This window comes from Ursus arctos, unplaced genomic scaffold (assembly GCF_023065955.2).
Source record: "Ursus arctos isolate Adak ecotype North America unplaced genomic scaffold, UrsArc2.0 scaffold_15, whole genome shotgun sequence".
NCBI classification, from domain to species: domain Eukaryota; kingdom Metazoa; phylum Chordata; class Mammalia; order Carnivora; family Ursidae; genus Ursus; species Ursus arctos.
In genome coordinates this window covers 46,687,537-46,713,295 of record NW_026622819.1, presented here as the reverse complement: position 1 = coordinate 46,713,295, position 25,759 = coordinate 46,687,537, and the positions used below count along the sequence as shown (strand labels likewise).

General features: G+C 37.2%; 1 protein-coding gene across 2 annotated transcripts; it reads left to right on the top strand.

Moving 5' to 3' along the window:
• The first annotated feature begins 192 nt into the window (after positions 1-192).
• SOX30 (SRY-box transcription factor 30) lies at positions 193-25,759 on the top strand. Of its 2 annotated transcripts, XM_026510870.2 has the most exons (5): positions 193-1,204; positions 3,042-3,281; positions 4,741-4,920; positions 11,290-11,782; positions 25,378-25,759. In XM_026510870.2, exons 1-5 carry the CDS (start codon positions 193-195, stop codon positions 25,757-25,759), a joined length of 2,307 nt encoding a protein of 768 aa, XP_026366655.1. The 2 variants fall into 2 exon arrangements, with proteins under 2 accessions (XP_026366655.1, XP_026366656.1); XM_026510871.2 differs by lacking the exon at positions 11,290-11,782 and having other exon boundaries at positions 25,378-25,496.

Genomic DNA, 25,759 nt, shown 5'->3' with positions numbered 1-25,759 from the left:
GGAGGGCCCGGGGTATTGGGACGTTTGTGATTGGGCGAGGCCGAGACGGAGGGCCGCTTTTGAACCGCGTAGGGTTCTGGGTAGCAAGGACCTTGGAAGGGTCTTAACCGAAAGGGGGAGGGGGAAGGTCGCCAACAAACGGCTGAGCTCACAATCCGGGCCGGGACTAGGCCGGGGCGTCCCCCTCCCCCCATGGAGAGAGCCAGGCCAGAGCCTCAGCCTCAGCCGCGCCAACTGCCGCGGGCGACCCCGCCGCGCCCGCTCCGCCCTGCTCCGCCCCAGCTGCCGGTCGAGGGCGCCTCCTTTAGGGCTGCGGCCGCGGAGCTCCCTCCGTCGCCGCCCACCTCGTGCGCGGCCGCCATTGCGACCGTGGCCTCGTCGTGCGGGGAGGCCCAGGCGTCGGGTGTACAGCCCGCCGCACGGCGGCTGCTGCAGGTGAAGCCGGAACAGGTGTTGCTGCTGCCGCCAGGGCCACCGCAGGCTCAGGCCCAGGACGAAGGCGTCGTCGCCTCGCCCGCACAGGCACGGCTGCTGCAGCTGAGGCCCGAGCTGCTGCTGCTGCCACCACAGCCGCCCGCGTCCGACGGCGCCCCCTGCAGACCCGAGTTGCACCCGGTGCAGCCCCGGGCACTGCACATCAAGGCCGAGAAGCAGGAGCAGGGGCCCGGCTTGGATTCGTCCGCGGGGACGCGAAGGCCTATGGAGGCGGGCTCTAGGGCCTCCAGGGCTGCCAAGGTGGAAGGCCCGGGGCCAGCTCTCGACTGCCGCCGAGGAGACGAGAAGAAGGGCAAGTTGGAGGCGGAGGAGGTCCTGAGGGACGTGGCAAAAGGCGGGGAAGGCAAAAACCTGGCTACCATCAGAGAAGGAGTCATCAAAACGGAGGAGCCCGAGAGACTCCGCGAGGACGGCAGGCTGGGCACGGAGCCCGCGTCCAATGGCCTGGTCCATGGCAGCAAAGAAGTCATCCTAGCTCAGCCATCCAGTGCCTTTGGGCCACACCAGCAAGACCTCAGGATCCCTTTGACTCTCCACACAGTCCCCCCTGGGGCCCGCATCCAATTTCAGGGACCTCCACCTTCAGAGCTGATACGGTTGACTAAGGTTCCCTTGACACCAGTGCCTATTAAAATGCAATCTTTACTGGAGCCTTCTGTAAAAATTGAAACCAAAGATGTCCCGCTCACCGTGCTTCCCTCAGATGCAGGTATTAGACGGCAGGGGAATCTGGTTTTCAAACTTCGTCTGTGTTGCCCCATAGCTGACATGTCAGCAGTTCAGAAGCCTAAACTAGAAAAATAAAATCATGGAACTGATTCATTACAGGGCAAAGGCTGCACAGGTATCACTTCCAATTGACTTGTACATATACCAGTAAAATACACTAACATGTTCCAAGATTCCCAAACATTTTTAAAAAATCTATTTTAAGGCCCAGTGAATGATGAGATTTAGAGGTGACTAATGTTTATATACAAATAGAAATATTCTCACTATAAACAGTTATTTCTGCCCTCAGTTTCTATACTACACTTTAAAATACTGTATTATAGTAGTTCGATATTTTTACATGTATCAAGAAGAAAATTTTATTTTTTTAAAAGATTTTATTTATTTGAGAGAGAGAGAGAGAAAGCACAACCGGGGGAGGAGCAGAGGGAGAGGGAGAAGCAGACTCCCCCCTGAGCAGGGAGGCGGATCTGAGGCTCCATTCCAGGACCCTGGGATCCTGACCCTAGTCAAAGGCAGATGCTTAACTGTCTGAGCCACCCATGCGCCCCAAAAAGAAAATTTTAAATGGTGTTTAATGAAAAAATGTTTATAATCAAACAGGAAAGTTTATACTGAATTTGGAGGTGATTTGTCTTCTTTAAAAATGAACAGTAAACATTTTTTTAAGAGAAAATAGTACATGATTAAATGTAACACTTCAGTATTCTAAAAGCTAAGGATTTATAGAAATATAGAAAATGAAAACTGTAGAATAAGCTAGAAATTGTTTTTAAAAAGTTGACTATAGTTGGCAGTATCAACTACAAATCGATATTTTATCGCTACCCATTATTTACGAATATATGGTTAGAAAATTCTTATTTTAAGATTTAATTCAGACAATTTTATGCCAATGAATGCCATGGAAAATCATATCAGTTCATATTTTCATTAACTTTTATATTTACTGTTTTCTTATTTTCCTTACTGATCCTTTCTCTCCATCTCACCCTCTTGCTTTTATAAACTTCATTTTCTTAAGGAGAGAAAGGGAAAACTTTCTTTATAATACTTATTTAATCCTTTGTGCGTTTTAGAAAAATTAATGTAATCAAGTAACTAAAATAAAGAGAAACAATAAAAGAAATTTATAGACAGTTTTTCTGATGAATTAGGGAAGAGATGTGAATTTAGCCACCTTTATTGTAATTTCAACTGGTTCTGTGACTTTCGAAAAGTCACTTTTATTATTTTTCTTTTATTTTTTCTCCCAGGACATAGAATTAGTGTCAGTGACCCACCTTGGCAAGAGCTTCACCTTCATAATAAAATAGAATATAGTATTATATTATAAATATTTTTACTTGAATGGACACTACAGGGGCATGTAAATGAGTTCCTTTAACCATTTAGGGAACACCTAGCTACTGCTAGGATTATAGTCATGGATAAGTCATAGTTCCTGTCCCCCAGTAGTAGAATTTTTTTAATGGGAAAGAAACTAAATGGTAATTATTGGTAGAGGTATTACCAAGGCCCAAAGAAGTAATAAGCCAACAGTTTACTGTGTCTTCAACACTACTACTCCTACAATATTTTCAACAATATTATTCTTTTTGGGGAAAAAAAGAGTCATTCTAAGCTATAGTTTAGAATGCTGAGTTCAGAGGTTATGAGGCAGTCTGGAATACTGGCAGTTCTTTGACTATAGTTTCTCCCGTTAAAAAATAAATATAGATGAAGGTGCACTTCACTTTAACATTGTGTGTGTGTGTGTGTGTGCGTGTGTGTGTGTGGCACATTAATTCAGTCTCTTAATTTTTGTCATGTAGGAATACCAGATACTCCCTTCAGTAAGGACAGAAATGGTCATGTGAAGCGACCCATGAATGCATTTATGGTTTGGGCAAGGATTCACCGGCCAGCACTAGCCAAAGCTAATCCAGCAGCCAACAATGCAGAAATCAGCGTCCAGCTCGGGTTAGAGTGGAACAAACTTAGTGAGGAACAAAAGAAACCCTATTATGATGAAGCACAAAAGATTAAAGAAAAGCACAGAGAGGAATTTCCTGGTAATCAAATGAAATAAACAAAACTTCTTCCTAATTTCTTTTACATTTATTTAGGTAAAGATTAGGTTAGGTTGAGATTGAAAGACAAAAATGGGTATTTTTTTCTAATCGGATATGTACAATAAAGAGAATAATGGCTAATATTATAGTAATGATTGAATTGATACTGGGCATAGGTCTATTCTTAAATAGAACCAAGTAGAGGATTATGTGGTCTCATATTTGCCAACTAATAACAAACCAGGGGACACAATTTTACTGTGGTTTTGATTAAATATACAGATATGAACTTAATGAAGGTAAAACTCCAGAATTTGAGGCTACAATTTTGCAAATATAATAGAAAATGAAGAGTTAAAATCATAACAACAGAAACAAATATGTATCATACCCTTAAAAGACAATGAAAATCCAGGGATTGACACCATGCTTCATTTTAATGTTATATGGTTATCAGAACATACTTATGTCTTCTTTTTTTTTTTTTAAAGATTTATCTATTTATTTATTTGACAGAGATAGAGACAGCCAGCGAGAGAGGGAACACAAGCAGGGGGAGTGGGAGAGGAAGAAGCAGGCTCATAGCGGAGGAACCTGATGTGGGGCTCAATCCCACAACGCTGGGATCACGCCCTGAGCCAAAGGCAGACGCTTAACCACTGTGCCACCCAGGCGCCCCCATACTTATGTCTTCTAACTGCCAAATTTATCCTCATCATGACGTAGTTTGAAACAATTTCTGATTTACTCCCCAGCCATGAGGACATTTAGATTAAGTTTGGGTAAAGGCAAAGTATATGGCCGACATGATCATGCATGATGGGAAAAGAATTATTTTTTTTCTAAAATGTGAGCAGAAAGGTTTTGGGTGTCAGAGGCAACAGTTACAGAGAACCAGTGATTCCCCTGGTTATACAGTCGCTGCATACTGTTAAACTCCAGTCTTCTGACTTTGGAAGGAAATTGGATTGCTTGTGGACTTGAGACTGCCAAGTTTAGGAGAGTGACTCTTTCTAAGCTAGGTATAAAAATAGTGACTGGTCATTAGTGACCATTCCATTGTAAGATATAGACAATTGTATCTCATAGAAAGGGAACAGCAGGAGATGAATAATATCTTACAGGGGCATTATTTTATAGGTAAAGGAAAAGCTTTGGGATTCGAGCTCAATGTCTTTAATGTTGATTTTACTATGGATTCATTATGTGTCTTTAGATACAAGATATTTGACCTCACTCTTCCTTTGAATTATGGATTACAATATTGACAACTAGTTAGGAGCTATATGGATATTAAAATGCACAAAAATCGTACAATAAACTTGGAACAGACACTATAGACAATAACTTATTTTTTTAAATTTAGAAGTATTTTGGATATTTTTATTGTGAAAATAACTATTTAAAGGCTAAATAGGGTCTTTATGTTCAAATTAAAAATCGCTTATCTTCTCCATAGGTTGGGTTTATCAACCTCGTCCAGGGAAGCGGAAACGCTTCCCTCTGAGTGTTTCCAATGTATTTTCTGGTACCACACAGAATATCATCTCTACAAATCCTACAACAATATATCCTTATCGCTCACCTACCTACTCTGTGGTAATTCCCAGCCTACAGAACACCATCACTCATCCAGTTGGTGAGTTTGTTTTATTGTGGATTATGAATTGTTTAATAGCTGTGTGAAAATTTTACCTTAAGTTGAAATTTTGTTTCTCTTAGCTTAAGAATTTTTAGAACAACAATATTCGGGGGGGGGGGAATCAAGAAGAAAGAAAAAACATGAAATTAGAGAAGGAAAAATTTCAGTAGATATGAAAATATTTGGTTTGCCAGTGTAGCAAATGTTCCGTGTATAAAACCTCAGACCTTTTAACCAAATCAGGAGGAGCCCATAGATTAGGCAGATAATGAAGGAAAGGACTGAGGTAATTCAATAGGAAATAGGAGTATCTTTTTACTACCATAATAAAAGAATGGCTTGCTAATGGTATATAGAACATCCTGTTCTGGAATTTAGCAATGATGACGGATCTGTTAAGACCATTCTCTTGCTGCTCTAGATAAGCAGTGGAAGTAATCTATTTTCTCCCAAGTATTTGGTTCTTTATATTGTCTTTACCTAAATTTCTCCTCCATTATCAGTTCTTTTTTTTTTTTAAGATTTTATTTATTTATTTGACAGAAAGAGACAGCCAGCGAGAGAGGGAACACAAGCAGGGGGAGTGGGAGAGGAAGAAGCAGGCTCCTAGCAGAAGAGCCTGAGGTGGGGCTCGATCCCAGAACACCGGGATCACGCCCTGAGCCGAGGGCAGACGCTTAACGACTGCGCCACCCAGGCGCCCCCATTATCAGTTCTTTATGACATTCTTGTCTGTTCCTTTTAAGAACCTAAAGCTGAGAAACTAGTGTCTTAGTAACTTGTTGTAGCGCTGTCCATCATGGGTTTGTTCTTCCAGAACCTATTTTAACCATTTCTTAGGCAGAACCTTATACATTCACTAGTTACTATTACTTGTCCTAAAACGACTACTCTTTCCAGTTTCCACCTGCTCAGATCCTTCTGGTAATAAAGCCACCCCTATGTGCTGAGAGGTTTAGATATCTTAAAAATTGACTTCTTAGAATATTACACATTTTTAGTGTTTTTTTCTATGTATCATTATAGCAATTGACAGCAACAAAGCCACAGTCAAGATGTCTATTCTCAAAAGAAAGATGCAGAAAGCTCATTCTATTGCCCTATTCTCTCCCAGCACAGTCAGGCACTTCCACACTTCATTGTTTGGTAGTATCTGCTTTAATCCTGTATTTCAACCTAGGCTTAATTATGCCTTTCTTAACTTACTTTGTTTTGTCTGCTATGTTATTTGTGATTTCTGCTTTCATAATTTTTTCTCTTTATTCCCTTTTCTAAGACCTCTCTTCCATCTGCTTCTATCCATAGTTAAATGCCATATGAGACCATTTGTATTTACTTCATCGAACATTTTCTCAGTTCTGACTTTGAGTTCCTCTACAAATCTTAGGTGTATGCCACCTAAGATCTAGTTATATTAATTTTGTCAATTTGGATTAGAACACTCTGTGAACTTGCTGTTATACCACAGTAATGTATAATTCTTAACGTATCTGCTATGAAAATGAATTGGGGTTCAGAAATCTTACAGTCTTTTTGAGTCAGAAGGAGTTTATTGAGTCTCTCTGTTCTTCTTTCAGTTGCCTTTTATACTGTAATGACTATTCCACTGATTCTACTGGGTTTCTTCCTTCTGTAAAAGAGTCACTTAGCATTGAGTTTAAGGTTCCTCAAATGTGACTCCTTCAATTTTCCTTTGGACTGCCTAATTTTTATTTGCACTTATGCACTTGGGCTTCTTGTTTTACACATTTGGAAAAGATTTTCATCTTTAAAAGGTTAAACCTCGGCTCAGGGTGTGATCCCGGTATTCTGGGATCTGTCGTTCCTTTTTGATGGGTTCTCTCTGATTTGGTCAGTTAACCATTAACAACTTTCTGATTTTTGAGGCACAGTATTTCCTTCTGGGTTTTTAGCATTATCATATAAAATAACCTTCATTTTAAAATTAATTTTTAATTTTAGTTAGCCCTATTAGCTTTTTTTTTTTTTGCCCTAGCCAACATCTGTATTTCCAAAAATCTAATAACCCCAGGATGGACTTTTTTGTCTTTTCTTGTTGCTGTTAGGATCTTAAGTTTAAGTATGTTGTGATCACTACTGCCTAATATTTCATATACAGAATTCATGCACTTTCTAGTAGTCTTTATCCATTATTTGGTTCTCAATCAAGCTTATTGCATTTTACTGTGTATTCTACTAAACCTATTTGTTCTAATTAGTTATTTGTTATGTACTATATCATCCTAGCACATTTTTATCTTATTAAGTCAATCTATTTGAAGTCTAGCAATGTAATTTGGTATTCTCCCTTGTTTTGGTGAATATTTCCATCTCACATGTTTTCTCAGTCTATAGTATATTCCACTGCCATATTTGCATGCCTACCTACCTACCCCCCACCCATAACCTAATGTTTATAAAGTACCAAACATAGGTCAAACTCTGTGCTCGAGACAGAATACACAGGTTTCTTTACAGTCTCCTATCAAAGAGCTTATATGGTAGTTGTAGAAAGGATAGATACCAATACAACTAATTTTACTGTTTCTTTGATAGAATCTATAGTACCTTGTCTGTTATTATTTCTATGGCCAATGCATTATGTTCACTCTGTCTTTCACATTTAATGCCACATCCCACACTCTTCTTCTGTTTTTTGTTTCCAAAAGTGATTACAGCATGATAGTCCAGAATTCTTTTTAGATCTTTCTTATCAACTGTCTTTGATGCTGGTTATGCCAGCATTTTCATTTTATATTAAATATCAAATTTGTTTATTTTAAAGTCTTCTAGAACTCTAGTGGAGGCTATATTTATTTTAGCCTAGCTTTTAAATGTCATTTTATACATATATGAATTTTCTGGTGAATTTTCTGTTCTCTACATTTTATCTCTAAAGCCCAAAATTGGTTTGCCTTATTATACTGTCACTCAGTTGACTTCTTTCATTCTTCCGAATTCATACATTTTCTCTAAATTTTCAATTAAAAAAGTTTACTACTATTTCAGTTCTTTGTTAGTAGATATATGGCGCCTCTTCGGTTTACCCACCTCTTCTTGTTTAACTGAAACAAACCAAAAAACCTCCATTATTCTGATACTATTATAATCCAAAAAAATCTGGTCTTCTCTTTGCCTTACGATCCATTCCAGCAAAATATCATGTCCACGAGAAATACAAATCCAGCTCAAAAATTCCTTGAAAAGAGATGTTGCTCTTTATTATAGGTTTTCTTGAGGGGGCAGGGAAAGAAGAATCACATGGTTCAGCATCTAGTAAGTCATCTCGGGGTTCTCTCCAAAGTACCACTTTTTTTTTTTTTTTAATCAGTTGCCTGTTTGTCCCAATTCTCCATTTCACATCTTTTTCTCTATATCTCTGCCTGTTACTCTATTTCTTTCTCCTTTCCTTCTCTCTCTGCCTCTTTTTGTCTTTGTTCAGCCACATGTTGATCCTTCTCTCCTTACTACCTCCAGATAGCTTTTTCTTGTAGAGAAATTTGGTCTGTCTTCAGTTTCTGCCATTCTTCACTCCTTCACTATTTATCCCAGTCACACAACAGAAGCCTCGGTGCACCCTTTGTCCAGTCAGTACAGGCAGTGGATTCTTTCCCTTTGGGAAAGGTGGTGGGAAAGTATTGAAAATTAGTAACTTTTTTTTTGTTCTTGTCATACTATACTATAGATGTAGAATTCTGCTCTTTATTTCATGTAATGATTGGATAATGCTAGCTGCTTTACAAGCACCTAAACATAATGGTTTAAAAAGAATTATGGTTTATTTTTATCCATTTAAAGTCTAAAATAGGTATTTCTAGTCAGTGTATGGCTGTCTTTGAAGGAGTGACTCATGGGCACAGACTTCTTCTACCCTGTGGCACTGCCATCTTTAATACGTGGCATCTAAGGCCACTGGACTAGTGTGCATGAACCTGCAGAAGGGGGAAGAACATGGAAGATAATGCATGAAAGGTTTTTAGGGGCCAGTCTCAGAAGTGGTGCACATCTCTTCCACCTTCCATTGGATAGCTCTTGGCCACATAGCAACTCCTCTGACTGCAAGGGAGGCTGGGAAAAGCAATTTAGCTATGTGCTCTAAGAAGAGAAAACATGGGACTGGCTAGTCTTTTCCATACCTTTTCTAAAGTTTGATACATTAGAGCTCTGCCCTTCCCACAAGTCTTCTCTCTTCACTGACAGTTTATGGAGATGACTGGATGTTGCAGACTTTAACTTCCTGCTTAGCAACCAGAATTTAGACATTTAGGACATCTTCCTTATACTTCTATATAACTCTCTATGCATCTATTTTATTTTTAACCCCAGACCAAAACAGTGCCTGACATATGTTAGTTACTTGGTGAATATTGAATTAAAGGAATGCATGATTTATCATCTCATGCCTCGTACTGCTTTTTTATAAAAATATCTTTGGTAAAAAAGAACATTTCATGTCAGCTAAAAGATGAGTCCCTTCCTTCTTCAGTAACTGAAATAATATCAGTTGGTCTGTATAGCTCCTTTACTTTGCCTGGGAAGATCATACTTCTTTACTGAGAACTAAGAGCTTCTTGTACTGCTATAGGGAAGAGAAACCTGTGTCAGAGGTAGATTTTAGGAGCAGACGTCTTGAGTGCAGTGATAATTCAATTGCAAGTCAGCTTGGCTTCACAGTTGTTTAGAGAAGGGAGTTCTCCTTATACCAGATCAGTGGTAGAAGTGCTATCAGGTATAGATTTATTCATCAGGGTTTTCTTTTCCATCTAATCATAGGTTTCTTAACTATTATTAGCCAAGTTCTATGCCAAAAACTGGAATGCAGACATGAATGAAAGTGTTCCTGCTCTCAAGCTTCCGGTTTTGTGATTGTGGTCGGTGTGGCAGATAAGGAAACAGAAAGATTTATAATATTTCGTGATAAGCTATAGATTTGTAGATTTATAAATTAAGAGGGAAATTACTTAATGCTTAATCAATCAGGAAGGGCCTAAGGCCTGTGCCTTACAGATGGGAGGGCCCATAACTCTATCAACTACAAGTCAGGACAGCTTCACTCACACCCCGCCCCTGTGTTGTCTGTGCTTCACTGGGTCAGGGGCCATCTTTGAAACAGATAGATAGATCCCTTAATTCCCTATGTGCAGGTTTAAGAGGAGTATTATATGCCTTATCTGGAGAGAAAGAAGGAAGTAAAGATCTTCACTGGGCAAGGCTAAGAGAAGATCCACATTCCTTTCACCTCTCACAGAGACATATTTCTTATCATAGAGTCTGTTCTTGGACTGCATCTTCTATATTAACAGAGATCTGACTGCATGGGAATAAACCAGACCATGACTCTATTGCTATGGCTTCTCTCTGTATTTCTTTGGAAAAGTTTAATTAAGTTTAAGCTAAATGTGTCATTTGAATAACTTGGTAACTCAATTAGTAGTCCTCTCTTGTTCAAGAACATGATTGTTTCACCTACCTATAAAATTCTGCCATATTTGTTATGCCTTGCTGCAATAATACTACTTTCATATCTGTCATAAATTGTTGACCTGTGGCAAGTCCTCTTCTCACCTGGGAATTTCCTTCTGTAATGACATTGACATCGAATGCAATAAAGCAAAATAATTTTACTGATTGTTTATTTTTTCAATTAAAAAATTAAATACCATTTTAATGTCAGTTTAATATAGAGAATTATATGAAATAGTAGAAAAATGACTTGTACACTACCCTGAAATAAGGTAATGTATTTACACAATAGAAATATTCAAAATAAGGTTAATATATTTACACAATACAAATATTCAAAATAAGGTTAATATATTTACACAATAGAAAATTCAAACAGTAGCAATAGATACATAATAAAAGTCTAGCTTTTCTTTCTGCCCCATTGCCCTGTTCCCTTCTCCCAGATGATTGTTCCTTAAAAGTAACCACTGTCAATAGTTTCATATTATTTTTTAAAGAAACATTTATACATACACATTAGCATTTGTATGTATTCATCTGTCACTCAATCACTCAATTTTATTCATTTATTTATCCATTCAGAAATATTTATTGATTGCCTATTCTGTGCCATACAGAATTTTGAGTGCCTGGAGATACAGCAGGGAGCAAAACAGGTCTCTCCTCTCATGTCACTTAGAATCTAGATGGGAAAGAGAGACAAAAAATGTAAAATATGTAAACAAAATTATTTCAATTTGTTCAAATACTGTAAAGAAGATAGAGTGGTGTGATGTGGTAACGTTATTAGGTGAGGTGGTTAGTGAAGGCTTCTAGTTGTACAGCTTTTTAAATTCTGAAAAAAGAAAAACATGGAGCAACTCAATTAATGCCAGACCTATGCTATTTTTATTTCTAAAGGTGATGCCCCACCTGCCATCCAGCTGCCCACACCTGCAGTCCAGCGCCCAAGCCCCATCTCACTTTTCCAGCCCAGCGTCTCCAGTACTGCCCAGGTGGCCGTCCAGGCTCCAAGTCTGCCCCTCCGCCCGGCACTCCCACCCCAGCGCTTTGCTGGGCCCTCCCAAACAGACACTCATCGGCTGCATTCTGGAGCCAGTCGCTCTGTGAAGAGACCCACTCCTGTCTCTCTGGAGAACACCAACAGGATTCCAACTAGTGCAAGTACTGCCCATGCCAGATTTGCGACCTCAACCATCCAACCTCCGAAGGAGTATCCCAGCGTTTCCACTTGTCCCAGAAGTGCTCCAATCCCCCAGGCTCCTCCTATTCCACACTCACATGTCTACCAGGCTCCTCCCCTTGGCCACCCAGCCACGTTGTTTGGGACACCACCGCGATTTTCTTTTCATCACCCTTACTTCCTACCTGGACCTCACTACTTCCCATCAAGGTAAATGAACATTTTTTTCTTTCACCTAAAGACACATATAGCTAGTGAATTTTTACCTCTGAAGATACCCCTTTTTTATTTAAAAAGGGACTTCCTCAATTCTGGTTGGAATCTGATTTAGATTAGAGGCTGAATAGGGACCAAGCAGTTAACATAAATACATGAAGGAGGCTATTTGAGGACTAGGAGGGCCAAAGAACTGCCCCATCTAATGGGGTAGCTGGTACTCAGCTGTAGCTGATTGTTGCCATGAGATAATACAGGCTTTGGTGTTATCAGATCTGATTTTTCGGAAAAATCAGTTATAAGGGTCTTTAAGATCACTTAGTCACCGCCCCGCATACCTTATTGTATAGAGTTCTGCTTCTCAGACTTACTTTTATATGTATTTCATTCATATGTGATCTTGTTACAATGCAGATTCTGAGTCAGTAGGCCTGGGTTAGAGCAGTGTCCTATACAAGGGTATAATAGGCCTGATACTCTGCATTTCTAACAAGTTCCTAAGTGATGCCAGTTCTGTTGGTTTGTAGACCAAACTTTGAATAGCAATGGTATAGAGGAGAATGCTTGGTCTGGGAGGTTAAATGACTTGTTCAAAGTTATACAGTGGTCTTTTTAACCAAAAAAATTCCCATATAAATTATCAGTAAAGGAATTGATTTTTATAGGAAAGCATCTAGGGAAAACAAATTTGTAACTTTTCATTTTGGAGTGATAGAATTTAGCTTCCTTGCAAACATTCTAATAGAGTCTAACTTCTACTTTTCAATTGCTGTTAAGTGTATAAACAGAGACAGTTTCTGCTGAGATCAGAGTGTTACATGTCTAATACCAATCTTCCATTGTTACTTATTTAGGAAAGTAAAATTACTTCCCACTTAGGCATACCAATAGCACAAAGAACTTTTCAGGTATATATTATGTTACTTCAACTCATAATAGGATTGCTTGCTTTCAAGTCCTTAACGCAGTTTGCCACAACCATTCCCCATTTTATAGCTTAGTGATGGTCAAGGGGATGGTGGCTCATGTTCTGGTGTGACTCTTTGCTGTTAGAAGAGGCAATATAGAACTTTTTTTTCTCAAAGCATTATGGTTGTGCATTTTGACTTATTTGGTGGCTTCCTGAAGAATTGGTTCAAGGGCTTACTTTTGTTTCACTCACCTCAAAACACTCTCAGGGTCTGAGTTGTCTTTCAAGTAGTGTTTGTGAAAAATATTCAAAGGCATATACTACCCTCAGCTTTCAACAGATGGGGCAAGCAGCAGGCAGACTGAAAAACCTAGAAGAGACTGGGAATGGAGTTACATGGGGGAATAAAGGCTTTGAAAATCTCCCCTGTATACTGGGAAATCCAGAATGGCACACACATGTCCGGGGCTAGACACATATTCAGCAAACACCTGAGAAGACTGTAAGCTTTCACCTCTGACTGATCTTTAGGCTCTGTATGAGTAGGAAATCAAGTCTAAGAAAGGACTGTAAACAGCCTGGCTAAGCACTGAAGGAGTGCCCTAACTCAGAACCAATCTGCAAAGACTGGGAGGGTGTTTTTTGCTCTGGTTTGTTTCATTTGGCTCTACATGTTTAAGGAAACCTCTGCCAAATCACTAAGTTAGTAGAACAGAGACTTAAATAATCACAAAAGGCAAAGAATGAAGTCTTTACAAAAGTAGTTTAGACAAGTCACCAATGAAACACATAAGTACAACTCCAAAGAAGCAACAGTATCATACCCTGGGGAGGGGCAGAAATCTGATTTTTAGAAATACTAAATTATAATACTCCAAATGTCCAGTTTTCAACAAAGGAGAGGCAGAGAAAGAATCTTAAGGCTCCTTTCTCAGTGTGGAGCCTGATGCAGGCTCAATCTCACGACCCTGAGATCATGACCTGAGCAGAAAATCAAGAGTTGGTTGCTTAACTGACTGAGCCACCCAGGCGCCCCTCTTACTCTTGATCTTAGAGAAAAAGCTTTCAGCTTTTCACCATTGAGTATGATGTTAGCTATGAATACTTTAAATAATGGATAGATCATTCCTCCAAAATGGGTGAAGATTATAAGGAAATAGAAAACTGTACAACACTGTAAACCAACTACGTAACAGGCATATATAATGCTTCACCCAATGACGGAATATAGATTCTTGACAATTGCACATAGGATAGACCGTATGTTAGATCACAAAGCAAGTCTCAAAAGTGTTTAAAAAGATTTAAATCATGCAAAGTTTATTCTCCAACCATGATAGAATAACAGAAAAATTACAGCTGCAATGACCTACATTCAAAAAGGAAGACCTCAAATCAACAACAACTTGACACTTAAGGAACTAGAAAAAGAAGAACAAACAAAACCTAAAGCTTGCAGAAGAAAAGAAATGATCAGAGGTAAATAAAGAATAAAAAACAAAAGAGAGTTTAATGAAATAAAAGAAAATCAACAAAAGTTAGCTTTTTAAAAAGATCAATTGAATTGATGAAACTTTAACCAGATTGACTAAGAAAAAAAAAGAGAATCATAAATACTAAAATGAGATGTGAAATTGGGTACATTGCTACCAACTTTACAAAAATAAAAATGACTGTAGGAGAATACAGTGGATAATTGTACACCAACCAGTTAGATACCTGGATAAAGTGGACAAATAAGTGAATTACCAAACTAACACAAAAAGAAATAGCAAATCTGAACAGACCTATATTAAGAGATTGAATCAGTAATCAAAAACTTCCCAGCAAAGAAAAGCCCTGGGCTAGATAGCTTCATTGGTGAATTCTACCAAACATTTAAAGAGGTATTAAAACCAATTCTCAAATTCTTCCCAAAAATATGAGGGAACACTTCTAGGACCAGCATTACTCTGCTACCAAAGCCAGACAAAGATATCAAGAGAAAGAATATTACAGACCAATATATCTTATGACTATAGTTGTAAAATATGCTCAATAAAATGCTAGCAAACTGAATCCAGCAGCATATTAAGAGGATTATATACTAAGACCAAGTGAGATTTACCCCAGGAATGTACGTGTGGTTCAACATCTGAAAATCAATCAGTGTAATACACCTTATAAATAGAACGAAGGAACAAAACCAACTGATCATCTCAATTGATGCAGAAAAAAAAGCATTTGATAAAAATCCAACACCTTTTTGTTATAAAAAACAATTCCTGATTGCAAAACTGAATCGTCAGACTAGGAATAGAAGTGAACTTGCTCAACGTGATAAAGGGCATCTTTGAACAAAACCCACAGTTAATATCATCTTCATTGATGAAGGACCAAAAGCTTTCCCCCTGAGATTGGGAACCAGAAAAGGATGTCTGCTTTCACAATTAGTATTCAACATTGTACTAAAAGTTTTAGCCAGAGAAATTAAGCAAGAAAAAAAAGACATCCAAAACAAAAGAAATTAAATTATCTCTTTTTGCTCATGATCCTATGTATGGAAAATCCTATATATAGAAAATTCTAAAGAATCTGCAAAAGTTTATTAGAGTTAATGATAAGTTGCAGGTATACAATCAATATACATAAATCACTTGAATTTTCTATACACTAGCAATGAGAAATCCAAAAAAGGAAATTAAGAAAACAATTCTATTTAAAGTAGCATCAAAAAGAGTAAAATACCTAGGAATATATCTAACCAAGGAGAGGTACAAGACTTATAAACTGAAAACTATAAATCATTACTAAAAGAAAGTTCTAAATAAATACAAAAGTATTTATGTTCATGCATTAGAAGACTTAATATTGTTAAGAAGACTGTACTTCCCAAAGTGATTTGTAGAATCAATACAGTCCCTCTCAAAAATCCCAATGACTTTTTTTTCACAGAAATGGAAAAGCTGACCCTAAAGTTTATAGGGAATTATAAGTGACCCAGAATAGTTTTAAAACAATCTTGAGAAAGGGGAACAAAGTTGGAGGACTCACAATTCTGATTTCATACTTACTACAAAGGTACTATATCAAACAATGTGGTATCAAGAGAATGAAAGACAAGTCACAGACTGGGAGGAAATATTTGCAAAAGATGTATCTGATTAAGGACTGTTATATAAAATGTGCAAAATATTGAATTCTTAAAACTCAACAATAAAACCACCTGTTAAAAATGGACAAAAAATCTGAACAGACAGCTCACCAAAGAACATATACAGATGGCATTTAAGCACGTGAAAAGATGTTTCACATCATATATCTTTAGGGAATTATAAGTTTAAGTGGGATACCACTACAAACCTATCAGAATCGCCAAAATCCAAAATATGGACAACACCAAATACTGGTCAGGATGTGGAACAAAGCAAATTCTAATTCATTGCTAGTGGGAACGCATAATGGTACAGTCACTTTGGAAGACAGTTTGGCAATTCCTTATAAAACTAAAAATACTCTTACCACATGATCCTTGGTATTTACCACCAAAAAAAAAAGAAAGAAAGAAAGAAAGAAAGAAAGAAAGAAAGAAAGAAAGAAAGAAAGAAAGAAAGAAAACGTGTTTACACAAAAACCTGCACACAGATGCTTATAGCAGTTTTATTCATAGTTATCAAAACAGAAGCAATCAAGATGTCCTTCAGTAGGTGAAAACTGCTACCTATAAACAGTGGAATATCATTATATTAATATAATTAAAATTAATATGATATATTAAAAAGAAATGAACTATCAAGCCATGAAAAGACATGGAGGAAACTTACATGCATACTACTAAGTGAGAGAAGCAATGAATAACATTGTATTTTTGCCTTACAGAAATTTTTATATGCAAAGCAGAATAGCATATTGAATCTCCATGTAACCATCACTCAATAATTATCAACAGTTTAGCTATTCTTAGTTCATTAATTTCTTTTGCTTTTGGGGGGGAAGTGTTTTAAGTATTTTAAAGTGAATGCATTTAAAGTGAATGCATAGATGCAAATAATTGCATGTAATTTCATACATACATCAGTATGTCATTTACTAGTTAGGGACTTGAAAAAATGACCTACTATTTTCATACCTGAAAAATTAATAACTCCTTATCATCTAACCACTAACTGACTTGTTGAATTTTCCTCCATTGTCTCAAACTCTCTTTTTACTATCAGTTCGTATAAAACAGGATCTAAGCAAGATACACACATTGGATGTGATTATGTTTCTTAAGCCTCTTTCATGCTAAAATATACTCTATCCTCTTTTATTATTTTTTAATGCCATGAATTCATTGAAGAAACACATTATCCTCATCCTGGATTTTGCTTATTTTATCCTTGGGTATTATTTACATGTTACCTTATTACCCTTTTCTCCCTGTAAAATGATAGATCTTGCAACTTGATTAGATTCAGTTTTAATTTTTTTTCTTTTACTCCCCCTGTCTTTTCTTTCTTTTTCTTTCCTCTTGCTTTCTCTTTTCTTGGCAATGATACCTCATGGGTAGTGCTGTGTAATTTGCATTGTATCACATCAAGAGGTACACAAAGTCTGTTTTTCTCTAATAGTGATGTTGTGAATGATCTGTCGGTTCAGGTATTATCACTTCTCAATTCTTGGCTGTACAGTAGCATCACTTGAAGAGTTCAGACCAAATAAATTAGAATTTTTGTGGGTGTAGGACCCAGGCAGCAGTATTTTTTAAAAGCTTCTCCAGGTGATTGTAATGGTCAGCTAAGGTTGAGAAATACCAGTGTAATGATTTTAGTAGCTATGGGGATTGTTGCCTAGAGCCATGGGATTGCAAAGTGGTGATTTTCTGATTCAGTCTTCCTTCACTCATTAACTAGAATGCTTTTTTTGGAGAAAGACTTACCCTCATCAGTTGGTTACTCTGAAATACAGAAGGGTAGGATAAATTCTTGATTTTTCCCCTCATATCACTGAGTTTTGTTTTGTTTTAGGAATACCATTATGAACAAGTAGATTTTTGTATATTTGGTATGTTTTGATACATTGCAGTCATTATCATATCTTTTGATGCTCAAATTATCCTTTTGTCTTTTATTTGTCTAGTTGGCTACAGGTTGGGTCCTGTGTCCTTAATCTTTGATAGCTTTTTTTGTTCTCTGGCACAATATGTCCTAGGTTTATCTTGTACATTTTGCACGTACCAGACCTGGAATCAGACATTTTACCCAGAAATCCAGGTTCCTTTTACTGAAATCACAATTTGGGCAATAGGCATGCTTATTGCTACTAAATTAATAAAGTCTCTAAAGATTTTCAGTGGAAAATATGAGAAAACATGTATTTTTTTGAATGAGAAAAATAATTCATGAGTATATATTGATATTTCCAAAATAAATTTAATATTGTAGTTTCAAATGAAGTTCTTTGATTTTACGTGCTAGTATCTTTTCCTCCTAAAAATCTTGCTTCCTAATGATAATAACATATTTGCTTTATCTTACTAAACATGTTCTTTTTCTGATATATGTGTGAGTGTGCATACGTGTAGAGAGAATAGCTTCAAAACAGTTATATCAATAGTTTCAAAACCATGATATTCATGATATTATCATGAACAATAAAATTACCAAATGCAGTTTAAGATTTGTTTGTGATTCTTTTCTCTTTATGGTGTATCTTACCAGGAAGGCACAATAAAAATATCAGATTTAAAGTATCTTGAAATAATATTTCTGTGTGTAGTTAAGGCAACTATAACTTGATATAACTGGGGTTCATTTGTTTTCATTTGCTTTTAATTTTTAGGGATTACTTTTTAAAATACTGCATTTGTTTTAAAATTATGTAAAGTAATTACATGGTTTCAAAGTCAAAACGATAATACAAAGTCCATTCTGAGAAGTCTAGCTTCTTTGCCTGTCTCTTCCCCTCTTCCATCTTGCCTCCCACATGCCACCATTTCAGTTAGATTTTGTTCTATCTTTGCATTCTTTCTTTTTGAAAATCAATGTAAAACATACATGTATGTGTGTGTTTCTGAATACATTATTACACGTAACTTCTTGTAAGACTCAATAATAATACATTAAAAGTGTTTCTAGTTTCTAAAGTACTCATAGATATCCTTTCTCAAGTTCCTCCTGACAGATCTTTTAAGTTGGCAGAACAGGTGATATTATCTGTTTTATATAAGGAGCCCAAGGCTCAGAAAGATTGAGGTTTTTTTAAGGTTACCAGGTTTTTAAGTGGCAGAGCTAGAACTAGTACTCAGGTAGTGTGGCTCAGTAGTTAGGAGAACAAGTTCTACAGTTAGCTTGCCTGATTCTATTTCACTACTTGCTAATTATATGACTTTGAGCAAATTACTCGATTTCTTGAAGGTTCTCTTCCCTCATGTGTAAAATGGAGATATAGTATCTGTCTCATATGGTTGTTCTAAATAATGATTGAGATAGCACATAAACTCCTTAGCTAATGCCTAGAGAACATAGTAAATGCTTATTACATGTTGGCTAATATTATCATTCTAATACTTCTAATTGATGCTTTTCCCACTACACCACATTGATTCTAAACTTATTCATTTTCATCCATGCAACCTTCTAGGATTACTCTGATCTTAATTGATCTGTTTTCTGAACATAACGTGTTTTTACCATACCTTTATAGCCATGTAATGTTTGCAGTTTGCATTATAGACTTCAGCACATAGGTATATAGTCTAGTATATACCTAAATTCTAGATCTTTTTTAAAAATTAAATTCTCCACCAAGTCTTGAATAATAAGGACATTGAGTCCTGAAAACAAATAGTGGTTAAATTGTTTCTAGCTGAAGGGAGGGCTTTGTGGAGGAGAGGAATCTGTGTAATCCAGTGGATGGAGGGACCTGAGGGTAGAAGAGCTACAGGAGCAAAGTCACACTAGCTAGAAGGATAACGCGCTCCGGATGTATGTGTTATAGTAAAAATGCCTGAAGGAAGATGTGGCAAAAGGAAAGGAAATCTGAAGCATTTTGGAACTTTAGCCTCGTTATGGTGATATTTAACATGGGCAAGGCCCCAGCACCTGGGAGATTTGGGGATGGGATACCAAACCACCCAAGATACCCCTTATTTTCAAAGAGTTTGAGATAGTATCTAGTATGTCGATTGTACTTATATTTTAAAGGGAAGAAAACAAAGTTGACCTTTTTTTAAAAAAAATGTGGGAGCATGAAGTAAAACCCTCAACTTGTAAGTTTTGCTGGGTGTGGTTATTACGTTTATGTTATCTGTCACTAGATGGAGTCCATGAGCCCGGGGAACTCTAGCTTGGACTTTTATATACCCCTTTCTATGATTCCTATTCTGTGCCTTTGAAAGGGAGAAAACTCTAAAAAAAAAAAAAACACCAAAAAACAAAAAACAAATGGGATTGGATGGCAGAATTTTTAGACTTGCCTTAAAAAAGCAGTTTGTTAAACAGCAAAATAATCTTTTCAGTTGTTCACATTGCAAAAATTTTATTTGGAAAAGATCTTTCAAACCACAGTTTAATATCCGTTCTAATCTTTCTGATAGGAAGACTGTTTTTAACTTATTATGGAGAGTCAGTTACAAAGTTAAGTTGTTGTCCTTTGTTCCAATGCCACAGCCCCCCTGCCCAGGAACCCTTGTTTTTTTTTTTTTTTTTTTTTTTAAGTATAGGTGGCACACAATGTTATATTAATTTCAGATGTACAACAAAGTGACTTCATGAGTTTATACATTATACTATGTTCATAATAAGTATAGCTACCATCTGTCCCCATACATTGCTATTACAATATCATTGACTATATTCTATACCTTTTGTTCCTGTGACTTATTTACTTTATAACTAGAAGACTGTATCTCCCACTCCCCTTCACTTATTTTGCCCAACCTCCCACCCCTGTCTCTTCTGGCAACCATTAGTTTGTTCTCTGTATTTGTAGTTCTGATTCTGCTTTTTATTTATTTTTTTTAGATTCCACTTACAAGTGAAATCATAGTATTTGTCTTTCTCAGTCTGATTTATTTCACTTAGCATGATGCCCTCTAGGTCTCTTTATGTTGTCACAAATGGCAAGATCTCATCCTTTTTTTATGGCTGCACAATATTCCTCTGTGTGTGTGTGTGTGTGTGTGTGTGTGTGTGTGTAAAACACATTTTCTTTTTTCAAATTAACATATAATGTATTACTGGTTTCAGAGGTACAAGTCTGTGATTCATCAGTCTTATATAATAACCAGTGCTCATTATATCACATGCCCTCCTTAATGTCCATCACCTAGTTACCCCATCCTCCACCTCCCCACCCCTCCAGCAACCTTTAGCTTGTTTCATATGATTAAGAGTCTCTTATGATTTGTCTCCTCTGGTTTCATCTTGTTTTATTTTTCCCTCCCTTTCCCTTTGATCCTCTGTTTTGTTTCTTAAAATCCACGTATCAGTGAGATCATATAATTGTCTTTCTCTGATTGAGTTATGTCATCTAACATAATACCCCAGTTTCATCCATGTCATTGAAAATGGCAAGGTTTCATTTTTTTGATGGGTAATATTCCATTGTATATATATTACCACATCTTCTTTATCCATTCATCTGTCGATAGACATCTGGGCTCTTTCCATAGTTTGGCTATTGTGGTCATTGCTGCTATAAACAATGGGGTGCAGGTGCCCCTTCGGATTACTACATTTGTAGTAATCTTTGGAGTAAATACCCAGTAGTGCAATTGCTGAGTCGTAGGGTAGATCTATTTTCAACTTTTTGAGGAACCTCCATACTGTTTTCCTTGTGTTCCTACCAACAGTGTACGAGGGTTCCCCTTTCTCCACATCCTCGCCAACATCTGTCATTTCCTGACTTGTTAATTTTAGCCATTCTGACTGGTGTGAGGTGGTATCTCACTGTGGTTTTGATTTGTGTTTCCCTGACGCCAAGTAATGTGGAGCACTTTTTCATGTGCCTGTTGTCCATTTGGATGTCTTCTTTGGAGAAATGTCTGTTCATGTCTTCTGCCCATTTCTTGATTGGATTATTTGGTCTTTGGGTGTTGAGTTTGATAAGTTCTTTATAGATTTTGGATACCAGCCCTTTACTTGATATGTCATTTGCAAATATCTTTTCCCAATCTGTCAGTTGTCTTTTGGTTTTGTTGACTGTTTCCTTTGCTGTGGAAAAGCTTTTTCCCTTGATGAATTCCCAGTCGTTCATTTTTGCTTTTGTTCCCTTTGCCTTTGGAGACATGTCTAGCAAGAAGCTGCTGTGGCCGAGGTCACAGAGGTTGTTGCCTGTGTTCTCCTATAGGATTTTGATGGATTCCTGTCTGACATTTAGGTCTTTCATCCATTTTGAGTCCATTTTTGTGTATGGTGTAAGGAAATGGTCCAGCTTCATTCTTCTGCATGTGGCTGTCCAATTATCCCAACACCATTTGTTGAAGAGACTGTCCTTTTTCCATTGGATGTTCTTTCCTGCTTTGTCAACGATTAGTTGACCGTAGAGTTGAAGCTGGAACCCATTTCTGGGTTCTCTATTCTATTCCATTGATCAATATGTCTGTTTTTGTGCTGGTACCATACTGTCTTGATGATTATAGCTTTTGTAATATAGCTTGAAGTCCAGAATTGTGATGCCACCAGCTTTGGTTTTCTTTTTCGACATTCCTTTGGCTATTCGGGCTTTTCTTGTTCCATACAAATTTTAAGACTATTTGTTCCAGCTCTGTGAAAAAAGTTGATGGTATTTTGATAGGGATTGCACTGAATGTGTAGATTGCTCTAGGTAGCATAGACATTTTAACAATATTTGTTCTTCCAATCCATGACCAAAAAAAACAAACGTTCCATGTTTTTCCATTTCTTTGTGTCTTCCTCAATTTCTTTCATGGGTGTTCTACAGTTTTCTGAGTACAGATCCCTTGCGTCTTTGGTTAGGTTTATTCCTAGGAATCTTATGGTTTTGGGTGCAGTTACAAATGGGATTGACTCCTTAATTTCTCTTTCTTCTGTCTCATTGTTAGTGTATAGAAATGCCACTCATTTCTGTGCATTGATTTTATATCCTGCCACATTGTTGAATTCCTGTATGAGTTCTAGCAATTTTGGGGTGGAGTCTTTTGGGTTTTCCACATACAGTATCATGTCATCTGTGAAGAGTGAGAGTTTGACTTCTTTGTTAACAATTCAGATGCCTTTTATTTCTTTTGTTGTCTGATTGCTGAGGCTAGGACTTCTAGTGCTATGTTGAAAAACAGTGGTGATAGTGGACATCCCTGTTGTGTTCCTGACCTTAGTGGAAAAGCTCTCAGTTTTTTCCCCATTGAGAATGACATTCACTGTGGTCTTTTCATACATGGCTTTTATGATATTGAGGTATGTACCCTCTATCCCTACACTGTGAAGAGTTTTAATCAAGAAAGGATGCTGTACTTTGTCAAATGTTTTTTTCTGTAACTATTGAAAGGATCATATGGTTCTTGTCCTTTCTTTTCTTTATGTAGTGTATCACATTGATTGATTTGTGGGTGTTGAACCACCCTTCCAGCTTGGGAATAAATCTCAGTTGGTTGTGGTGAATAATCCTTGTAATGTACTGTTGGATCCTATTGGCTAGTATCTTGGTGAGAATTTTTGGATCCATGTTCATCAGAGATATTGGTCAGTAATTCTCCTTTTTGGTGGGTCTTTGTCTGTCTTTGGGATCAAGGTAATGCTGGCTTCATAGAAAGAGTTTGGAAGTTTTCCTTCTGTTTCTATTTTTGCAAACAACTTCAGAAGGTAGGTATTAATTCTTCTTTAAATGTTTGGTAGAATTCCCCTGGGAAGCTATCTGGCCATGAGCTCTTGTTTGTTGGGAGATTTTTGATTACTCCTTCAGTATCCTTGCTCATTATGGGTCTGTTCAGGTTTTCTATTTCTTCCAGTTTCAGTTTTGGTAGTTTATATGTTTCTAGGAATGCATCCATTTCTTCCAGATTGCCTGATTTGTTGGCATATAGTTGCTTATAATATGTTCTTATAATTGTATTTTGCCAGTGTTGTTTGTGATCTCTCCTCTTTCATTCATGATAAAATACATCATCTTTATCCATTCGTCTGTTGATGGATACTTAGGCTGTTTCCATTTCTTGGCTATTATAAATAATACTGCAATAAACATAGGGGTGTGTATATCTTTTTGAATTGGTGTCTTCATTTTCTTTGGGTAAATATCCCATAGTGGAATTATTGGATCATATGGTATTTCTATTTTTAATCTTTGAGGAACCTCCATGCTGTTTTTCATGGTAGCTGTACCAATTTACATTCCCACCAACAGTATATGAGGTTCCTTTTTCTCCACATCCTTGCCAACACTTGTTATTTTTTTGTCTTTTTGACTTTAGCCATTCTCACAGGTGTAAGATGATATCTCATTGTGGTTTTGATTTGCATTTCCCTGGTGATGAGTGATGTTGAGCATCTTTTTGTGTGTCTGTTGGCCATCTGTATATCTTCTTTGGTAAAATGCCTATTCAGGTCCTCTGCCCATTTTTTAATCAGATTGTTTTTTGGTGTTGAATTGTAGTTCTTTTTATATTTTGGATACTATTGGATATGTCATTTGCAAATATCTTCTCCCATTTAGTAGGCTGTCTTTTAGTTATGTTGATTGTTTTCTTTGCTGTGTAGAAGCTTTTTATTTTGATATAGTCTCGATCATTTATTTTTGCTTTTGTTTCTCTTGCCTTAAGAGACATACCTACAAAAATGTTGTTATGACCGTTGTCAAAGAAATTATTGCCTGTGTTCTCTTCTAGGACTTTTATGGTTTCAGGTCTCACATTTAGGTCTTTAATCCATTTTGAGTTTATTTTTGTGTATGGTGTTCAAGGGTGGCCCAGTTTCATTCTCTTTACATGTAGCTGTTCAGTTTTCCTAGCACCATTTATTGAATACAGCCTTTTCCCCATTGTATATTCTTGTCTCTTTTGTCATAAATTAATTGACCATATAATCATGGATTTATTTCTGGGCTCTCTGTTCTGTTCTATTGATCTATATGTCTATTTTTGCTCCAGTGCCATACTGTTTTGATTACAATAGCTTTGTAGTATATCTTGAAATATGGAATTGTGATATTCCAGCTTTTTTTCCCCTCAAGATTGTGTTAGCTATACAGAGTCTTTCATCATTCCACACAAATTTCAAGAATTACTTATTCTAGTTTTGTGAAAAATGCAGTTGATGAGTAGCTATTGATTCCAACCCAATTATATATCCCCCTGGTAAGTTTTGTTTCAAATACTAGTAAAAACAATTGTTTTTACTTACTAAGTATTGATTTTTAGCACAATATAACACATGCCTACATTTCCAAAACGTTACATGGTGTCATGAGAGGAAAGCCCAGATTAGCAATTTTTCTTTATCAAGGTTGTCAAAGGTAAGAAGCCCAAGTTTGATACTAGATAATAGCTCTGGTGAGTCACAAGCTTACTTTGCCATTTATTTTATGTTGGGACTTGATAATAGTAAAAGAGCAGATGAATACATGAAGTGGTTGCAGAAAGTTATCTTGGGAACTTTCCAGGCCCCAAAGACAATGCAGTTAAACTTGCTCAATTAGTCTGTATGCAAGGCAGCATGGGGGCAAGGTATGATCTAATTCCTTTTTTGTCTTTCTGCTACAGCACGTGCCCTTATAGTCGGCCTCCCTTTGGCTATGGAAATTTTCCAAGTTCAATGCCAGAATGCCTTGGTTATTATGAAGACAGGTACCAAAAACATGAGGCTATGTTTTCAGCTTTAAATAGAGACTATCCTTTTAGAGACTACCCAGATGAACGCACACACAGTGAAGATTCTCGGAGTTGTGAGAGCATGGATGGGACCTCTTACTATAACAGTCATAGCCACGGTGGGGAAGAATACTTAAGTCCCATGCCTCAGCTGGACATTGGAGCCTTGGAGAATGTCTTCACAGCCCCAACATCAACTCCCTCTAGCATCCAGCAAGTCAATGTCACTGACAGTGATGAGGAGGAAGAAGAAAAAGTGCTCAGAAATTTATAA